We start from the raw sequence: 9,284 nt of genomic DNA on the forward strand, positions 1-9,284 counted from the left end.
AGCATTTGTGAATGTGGTCTTGCTTTGACAGGTCTCTACTGACCCAGGGAATTTGCAGACAGACCTGAGATTAATTTGCACAGTGAATTAGCCCAGGCTTTTCATTGATCTAAATACTCAGATTAACACCTCTTGGTACTTTAGCCCAACAGTGAAATGGGACACCTCAAACTTGATTCTGGAATGACTTTCTGAGGGGTTGGCTTAACAAAGTCTTTCTTTGCTAAGAGACCAGAATAACACTTAAAGAAATATAAATTTACAGCATCAGCATCATTTTCTTCCCAAAGACAGACTCTCCTTTGAATTATCTGCTTCTTTGTGTCTATTTATACAAATATTAATTACCTATAGACTGTTCTAATGGATTTGGCTAAAAAATATATAGCTAAGTCAGTACAGTACTGACTTGTTTAGTTTCACTTATATCCCCCCAAAACACTCTCCCATACAAAATTCAGAGAAATTAGTGTGCTTTCCTTTATGTTCTATGGCTTCCTAAAACCAAAATCTATGTTTTGATAGCCACATAAATTTTTCCATTTGGCAAATATGTTGATGTTATATATTCAACTAGTAAGCATTAAGATTATTTTTCCTTGGGTATCATTTGATCGTGGTTAGCATAGAAGCTTGTATATGAGGGATGAAGTTCAATTTGAATCTATAAATATTAAGAAGCTGTTTAGGGCATACCAGATCCTGAACCATGGTGATCCATTCCAACCCAGAACCATGTTCAACAATCAGTTCTGACCTCTGTCCTCAAGGATTTTATTTTCAAATTGCTTTGGAAAAGATAATACATATGTTGTTATTCATTTTACTAGTATCAGACATGATTTCTATTAATCTAGACTCCAGGTCAACTGGATGAATGTCTCTGATATTTCTAGGAAGTTCTCCAGCAGGCCAACTAAGAATGCTGTGTAATCATTCAACACAGACAGACTTTGCATACATGAGACTTGGAATCAATTTCTGGGTAATCTTCACAAATGCAATTAACCCCACCTAAGATTTGTTCTCTTATCTATAGAATAATAATAATAACATAATTCACCATATTGGGTGGCCAGGTTAAGCTGAAATAACATATTCAAAATGCTTTGAAACCATAAACTATCATGTTAATCATCATGACATCAAGCCTCTAAAGAACTGAGAAGTATCTGGAAAATTAGTGAAAGTCAGAAAGGTAAACTTTATGTCACTCTGAGCCTTGGAATGGGCAGCTCAAAGATGCCCAGGAAAAGAAGGGAGCTCTTTCTGGCTTTTGCCTGGCTATCTTTTACATAGCAATTCTGATCTTTCTTATTTTAATGACCCCCTCTTTGAGTCTTGTTTGGGATTTCAATGTACTACTTAATGTTTTTCCTGTTATTACAACTTTTACTTGTCTTATACAGTGCCAAAAGGGATGCACTAAAATTTTGCCACTCTAGCCAAGATGTAAATTAAAGCCTTTCATTTCACTAAATTAAAAAAGCAAGGTCAATAATTTAAAAAGAGATCTCAGAATCTGAGACTGCTTCTCAAGCTTCCACTTTGGCTATCCTTACTTCCCTTTCAATGCACTACAAACACACACACACACACACACACACACACACACACTCTTAAAGATTGGAAGAAAGACTAACCATTTAAAATTTGGTTTTGTTATTGTTTTAACTTAGGCTGTTATGTTAAAAAAACATAAAAGGAAAAAGTAAATTCTATTAAAAATTTGTCTTGCTTGATCAGAAGTGGGAAACTTTTTTTCTGCCAAGGACCAGTGGGATATTTATAACGTCATCATAAGGGCAGACTGGCAGTGGGCAGCTGAGGACAGGAACCCGGGTCAGGTACCAGGCCAGAACCAGATTTCATGGATCTTACAAGGCTCACAGGCTGGACTTTCCCCACCCTGTTCTAGATAATTTGCTGAGGAAAATAAACATTTATGTTTGAGGTGTTTCAATGAACAGTCCAACTACTTAAACTTTAGTATTGAAAGTATTCTTTAATAGGAAAAGTGAAAAAAATACCAGGTCTTTATTTGCTTTTGAAAAATTTCTAATATAAAATGAGCCTAAGACAACCTTACATTTGAAAACATATTAACGATTGTTTCGGTACTGCTTCTTAAATGTACTCATGCGAATTTAAACTTGTTTTTTTTTTTTTAAGGCAGAAACATACTTTAATTGGCGTCGCCTAGAAGATTATTTCTCAGGTTATTTTCATGTTGATAATTGATTGACTTATTCACACATTAGAGCTGCTGTATGTTCCTCCTAGTCAGTCTGGAGAAATAGCATGCTTGTTCCTACCCTACCTAAAACAAGCAAGTCACGACATTCAACCAGTTATTTAAAAACAAATGTTCTGATTTAAATGTTTGCAGATTTATACAAACTCGAACACTAGTTACCTATCCATTTGTCCCCATCCAGAGCAGTGCTGTCTTCCAAAGCCCTGGGGAAAGGCATAGACTGAGCATCAAATGTGACAGGTGAACACTTCGAAGTAAAGAAGAGTGGTGGAAATTGGTGCTAGAATGACTTATGCAAGAATCTTACCATTAACAGCACTGTAAACCGCGGTGCCTAAAAGGAAATTATATATAAAATAACTAAAGTGCCTTCAACTCAGAATTCGGACTTCCCAACTAATCAATCATCTTTGGGAACTACTTCAAGTTTGGTGTTTCAGCAGCCAGACATCGAGGAGAAAGGGCAAGACCCAGCCTAAGGGAGCCAGGTGTCCCCAGGTCTGCACAGGTGTTGTCCAAGATGGGGTTAGGGAGGGGGGTCTTCCTGCAGTTTTCTTTGTGTGTGGACGCCTCTCAGACTAGACTGGAGTTCATGGAACTATGTGAGTTAAGAAATAGCTGTCACCGTCACAGCTCGACCGGGCAAGATTGGAGAAGCAGCGAGGCGCGGTGACTCCTTAGGCGCACGCCCCTTCCTTGGGACCTCGCCAAAACCCACACCTCTGCGCTGGGACAGAACGTGCCACCAGCTCCCCAACAACTCTCCGAGTCCGCCCCCAACGCCCGTCTAAACTTCCTTCCCAATTCCGTGAGTTCACAGCGTTGCATTCGGGTCACCTCGAACTCCAGCGTGCCGCGCCAATGAGGCGCTCCGGTGGCAGCCGGCGTGGGCGTGGGCGCACCGGAGGGCATTGGGCGCACTTGAGCTTGGGCCCCCGCACTAGCGGCTCCGGCGCTGAGACACGAGCACCCCGCAGCCCCACTCAACCCTCCCATTCCCCGGGCAGCTGTAGGAGAAAGGCACAGAGGGTTGGGGCGAGCTCCGGGGGGGACCGCCTAGGAGAAGCAGAGCTTGGGGAGGTAGAGATCCCATTGCCATTCCCAGGGGAGTGAGCCCAGGCAGGAAACCAGAAGTTGGAAACGTGCAGCCTGCGAACTTTCCAAGGTCACCATCCCCCTTCTCTCCCGGAGTTCCCCCCTGGAAATTCGGGACAAAATCCGGATGCCAAGGCGTCCCGGGAGTACCAACTCCATCCCCACCTACCTCCTGGGGAAAACTGCCCGCTCGATCTCAGGCGAGCGCTTGGGGAAACAGCGCCCGGAAACAAAGACAAGCTGGGGGGACCCCTTCCAAGATGCCCTTAGCTTGCTGAGGTCCCCGTTGCAGACCCCCTCAGCCCACAGGGCTGTTTGGGGGCTCGTTTCGTTTCGTGGAGAGTGGAGAGAAAGAAAACTCAGAACGTTTGCCCACCCCACCCCCAAACCTGAGACACCGGAGCCTGGCACCCGATCTCGCACAGTTCTGGCACAGAACTCGGGGGCAACTACGGCCTCCGCAGCGGTGGAGGGGAGTAGAGTGGGGAGGAGAAGGCGAAGGAGGGGCTGGCGCGAGAGCGCGAGGGGAACAGGTGAGGTTCCCCCCAACTCCACCCGCGGAAACCCGGCGCGGCAGCCCCGGGGGCGCGCGCCGCCTCCCCACCTGGCCTCGCACTTACCGGCTTTGCACGGGTCCTTGTAATCGATCGTGGCCGCCTTGTCCTCCTCGTTCGCCTCCAAAGTGTAATCGTAATCGAAGCCGGCGGCACAGCCCCGGGGTTCCCCGTACAGAACAATCCCCGAGGCCACCAGCCACACGAGCATCCTCGGGGAAAGCGCTTCCAGCCCCATCCTCCTCCCCAGGACGCAAAGGAGGTGCGGCGCCCGCGGTGCGTGCGGCTGTGCGGGGCGCGGGGTTCCTCTTCCCCCACCGGGAGGCTCCTCTGAGGGTCCCCGGGGTTCAGGTGTCCGGAAACATGCGGGGGTGCGGTCGGGACGGCCGAGAGGACGACCCCTGCGGGTTCCCCCCGAGTGGCGGGGCGAAGTTGGCGAGGGGTGGGCGCGGGGCAGGTAAGGCGCTCGGCTGCCGGCGGTGGGCAGGGAAGGGAGGCTGCGGGCCGGCTCGTCCTTCTCGGGTCCCCCCAACTTGCCGCGGCCGCGGCTCGGGGGAGCGTCGCCCCCCGCGGGCTCAGCTGGCCCGGGAGCTCTGGCTCCTGCACCGCGTCTTCTCTGTATCTGCTGGGACCGGGCAGCCGAGCGCGCGCCGCTGCCGCTGCCGCTGCCGCTGCCGCCTGCGCCCGCTCGGGGAAGATGAATCCGATCTGCACATCAACACATCTGAACTGAAAGGGGAGACCGAGGAAGGGGGTGGGGGGCAGGCATTTCTCCGTCGCCAGACCTTTAAAAAAAAAAAAAAAAAAAAAAAAAGCCTTGCGAAGCCCACAAAGCTCCTGACGGCAACGAGAGCAAAAATTAAATAAATAAATAAATAAATAAAAGTGTGAGGCTTTTGGGGGGATGCACTGCCTTCCTTCCCCCCCAACTCTTAGCCTCTTAGCCCAGGCTGTCTTTCCCTCTTCCCAACTTAAGAAGAAAAAAAAATCTTCGCAGCATCTAACCCAATCACTGGCATCCTGCTTACTTATTCATACAATCAGGGTCAGGATCCGGGCCACCGCGTCTTCTCTGACTCCTTTTGATAACCTTCTACAAACAAACAAGACACGCGAGTTGCGCCGACCGTTTCCAGATTTTATATTTTATTGAGGAGTGCAAAGCGACTAAATGAGATCTCTGCGTCCACGAAGGGGCAATTAAGAGATGATGTGCGTGTCAGTCGGGAAGTGCCAGAGCGGGGGTGGCGCGGGAGATCGTGACGGGAACTTTTCTGCAAACCTTCCCCCCCCCAAATAAACAGCGGAGTGCGTGAGTCTTTGCTTTGCATTTAACCTCAATGAAGTCTGGGAGTGGAGTTGGGAGTATAAAAGTATTTTGTTTAGCTTCCCACTTAAGAACAAGACAACTTTCAAAGTCTTCCTTCCAGCCAGCAAAAAAGTTTTGCTTCAACCCAAGGATCTTCCCAAAGGCAATGAAAAAAAAATTTTTTTTTTAAATCCCAAATCTAGCTGCAGATTGCATGCAGCAGCAGGAAACGCCAAGACCTCGCCGCTGGGCTGGCTCTGGGACTCACGTGGGCGCAGGAAGGGAAGTTGGAAGGAATCCTCGGGAAGCAAATTTTCTATGACAGTTTTGGCGCCCGCTCTCATAGCTGGGCAGGACCGGTGGTGGGGTTCCGTTGTTTTAACTCTTCCGAGTTTTTTGTAAAAGCCTGGCACCGGGGATGGGCGAGGTAAACCGCATGTCAGCCTGGCAGGCTCAAAACAAACACCGGTTGTGGGAAATTGGGGAAGGAGGAAGAAAAAAAAAATCAGGAAATCTGTGCAAAACCCCCATGGTGAGCAATTCAGAGGTTTCCCCACATCTGTAAGTAGTTTCCAAAATAGATGAGAGGACACCTCCTTTCCCCCAACCCCCAACTTCCCAAGGAATTGGTGATCTGATCGGGAGCCCTCCTGTTTCCAACTAAATGTTGAACTGTCATTTTTCAGCAGGGAAGAAAGAAAAGTGCTTCTGCTTTTTCATCTTTCATTAACACTTAAACGTTTCTCCACTAGACCAAGTACCATCAACTCGCAATTTCATCTCCACACACAGACACCGAACACCACCATGTACAAACATAGACACCCAACCACATAGGCACACACACCACTATATATGTATATATAAATCACCACCACCGTATACTCATACCATCATGTACACAAACACACACACACACACAACGTATAAACACTTACAAACACTATCACATACAGACACCACCATCATCACTTCTATACACACTATCACGATATTTACATCCCACACCACACATGCGCCAACACCATCACCATATATACATCATCAACTACTATACTCACCATCCACACTTCGGACAGACCCCATCTAGCATTAGATTTGCCATTGTATTTTAGAGGAAAATGAGAGGCAGATCTCAAAGCAACCATTTCCAACTTCTACAAAGAAAGGGTAGGGAGAAGTGGCTAAAAGTCACTGATTTTTTTTTCCCTGACAAAATAAGCTTTCTTGAAGACCAGAGCACAGATAGATGGGTTTCCCTTCCTTAGATCTCACTCACCCTTTTAACCCTCAGGCCAGAGAATAGACTATTCAAAAATAACATCCAATAAGCAGGTGGATGTATTTTGGTTTTGAAATTTCTTGCTGAGTCATTCCCAAGTTCTTTTGCCCATAAAAAAGTTTGCATAATTAATAATGATCTTGCTCTAGCACAAGGCTAAACAGGAATGTATTCTGGTTAAAAACCTGAAAGCTTAGGAATTTTGATTTTCCTACCTAACCCTTGCTTTTGAACTATGGGCTGTGGATCTACTCCCTACCCACCAGAATTGCAAAGGTTCTTTATAATCTAATTGTAAACATTGTAAACTTAGACTTTTATCATGTGCAAGTCTGTAAGAATGTATACCTGAAGTTTGGAGTTTTCTTAGCATTTATTTTTCAGGAAAGTTTCATTCATGTTTTGAAAAATGTATCATGGCTACTGTTTTCTTTACAGAATTTGTCATTTTTTGTTTTTTTTTTTGTTTGTTTTTTATTTTCTTGGGGTATTTTTTGGGGGGTGGGCCAAATCTGGTGACATATGTGCTCAGAAATCGCTCCTGGCTTGGGGGACCATATGGGACACCTGGAATCGAACCCAGGTCCATTGTGGGTCAGCCGCATGCAAGGCATATGCCCTACTGCTGTGCTATCACTTTGGCCTTCTGTCATTTTATTTTACAATTTTATTTAGGTTACTCTCAGTACACTTAGAATTCCACTCCTTCCCCCAAACTTAATATTATGTGGTGGTATGGAACAAACATGGGGCTTTAAAAAAGGCATGTGCTCTAGCTCAACTATCTCCCGGCCCTTACTTTTACAATTTAATACATTTGTAATCCAGAGTTAGAGTGATTTGTGATTTGCATCATAGAACCCCAAGTTAACATATAACCCTATAATAAATGCAGTTTATTAACCAGAATGATTGCAGAGAATACCTGGTTTCCATCACAATATTCTAGCCTTCAACTTCTGGTCTATTTTCAATTATTTATTCACTTTAAGTATAATAATAAAAGGCCTAACTTCATTTTATAGTTGCTATGATGGCAGACTAAAAATAGATTTTGCACTATCTATGAGAAAACATATTTGTAAGAACTTGCAAAAAATAGGAAATATGCCTACGATAAAAGGAGTTGAAGGTTTTGGCAGAATGTAGCCACATATATGTACAGTGTGTAAATCTATTTTCCTCAAGTAGATTTTTTTTTTTTTGGTGGGGAGCACATCTGGCAGTACTCAGCGATCACTCCTGGCAGGCTTGGGAGATCATATGGAATGCCAGGAATTGAACCTGGGTTGGATGCATACAAGGCAAATGCCCTCCACACTGTGCTATTACTCTGGCCCCAGCAGTTTATTTTTTAAGGCAAGCACATTATTTTCATCATAACACATATCAAAGTCACTTTGACTACTTCCTAGTACTGTTGTGACCATCTTCCCCATCTCTGCCAGATTCCCGACAACTCCAGCAAGAAATCAAGTCACTTAAGAGAGTTAAAGCAAGAGACACGCAACCAAATTGGTTGGTATGTCCAACATGCTACCACTGAAATGGAAATTAACTTTTATTTTACATCATGTCAGTTAGAAATGTTTATTTTCTAATCAATAAGTTTGTGGAAAGCCAGATATAACTGATATTTTTGGTTTGTTTGTTTTTTTCATGCTGCAGTTACCAACTCACTAATTAAGATGGCATGGCATTCAGTCAAAATTTGTATTGATGCTTCCAAAATAACAAATATACTGTCAGAGAATCAAAATGTGAAATGAAAATAGAACAGAAGGTGCCATTTACATTGCAATGAAACAGTTGTCAAAGGTGTTGGTGGGATCAGATTTCATTAGGAAAATAAAAGATGCAGGAGTTTTCTGTCTGCAGTGGGTTGTAGGCACCAGCCTGTGTCTGGTCCTTCCTAAATTCCATGTCTTTTATGGCGCTACCCTCATCTCTCATAGCCCTCACTGTGGTGAAGAGACACTTCTGTGTTTATGGATATTAACCAGTCCAGACCTCTGATGTGACCTCCTTTCCTAGAGCATCCCTGACTTTATCTCACTATCTTTCCTCTTAGACTCTCAGTCCTAAGGAAATTTGTAGAGCACCTCCTAATTCATAGCCCACAGTGTGTTATTTAAGCCACTGAGAGCACAGGAAATCATGGGAGTTGTTCAGCGATGAACTTAGCATGTCTGTTTCACAGTTGCATTTGTGTGGCTGTAAGAGGAAAAAATACCCAATTTTCAATCACATGTATATTTGCTTAGGTTAAAAAATAAGTTAATTGTGTTAGGATACTGTTCATAATAAAAGTAGAGTAGGAAAGTTAACTGATATTTGAGAGCATTAATCTAATTTAATTTCTCTTTCCTTTGACTCACACTGTAAACAAGTTTTTTTTAACTTTTCATCATGACTATACCAATCTTTTCCTTCTCCTACTGGGTTATCACCTATCACCCATATTCATTTCCAGTCTTCCTCTGAAAAAGGCTACATCTATTGACTATTAGCACTTGATTTGTCTGCTTGTTGTATTTAATGAAAAGCCTCTGACTTTTGTTGCAAAACCCTCTATGCCTGATGACATCTGGAAATGGTTATTTCTTTATTCAGGCACCAGCTCTGCCAAAGAGAAATAGAAAGGAGGGAGGTAAGGAAGGAGGAAGCCATCATCTAATTCCACACATGGTGGAACATGAGTTCAAATCCAGTCAGTGGTGCCACCTCCGCATCATTCTGGAATCCTCACTTTGAGCCTTCTACCACAGGCTTAAGAGTTTAACATGT

The 9,284-nt window shown here is 44.4% G+C and overlaps 1 protein-coding gene across 1 annotated transcript in view; it reads right to left on the reverse strand.

The window, feature by feature from the left end:
- Positions 1-4,277, reverse strand: part of TLL1 (tolloid like 1) — a 244,932-nt gene extending 240,655 nt beyond the window's left edge. The window contains exon 1 of the mRNA XM_049772340.1: positions 3,973-4,277. Within this exon, the coding sequence (XP_049628297.1) occupies positions 3,973-4,144 (172 nt within the window). The 5' untranslated portion in view covers positions 4,145-4,277. The remainder of the gene's footprint in view (positions 1-3,972) is intronic.
- Positions 4,278-9,284: the final 5,007 nt, after the last annotated feature.

The sequence above is a fragment of the Suncus etruscus genome, chromosome 4 (genome assembly GCF_024139225.1).
Source record: "Suncus etruscus isolate mSunEtr1 chromosome 4, mSunEtr1.pri.cur, whole genome shotgun sequence".
NCBI lineage: Eukaryota > Metazoa > Chordata > Mammalia > Eulipotyphla > Soricidae > Suncus > Suncus etruscus.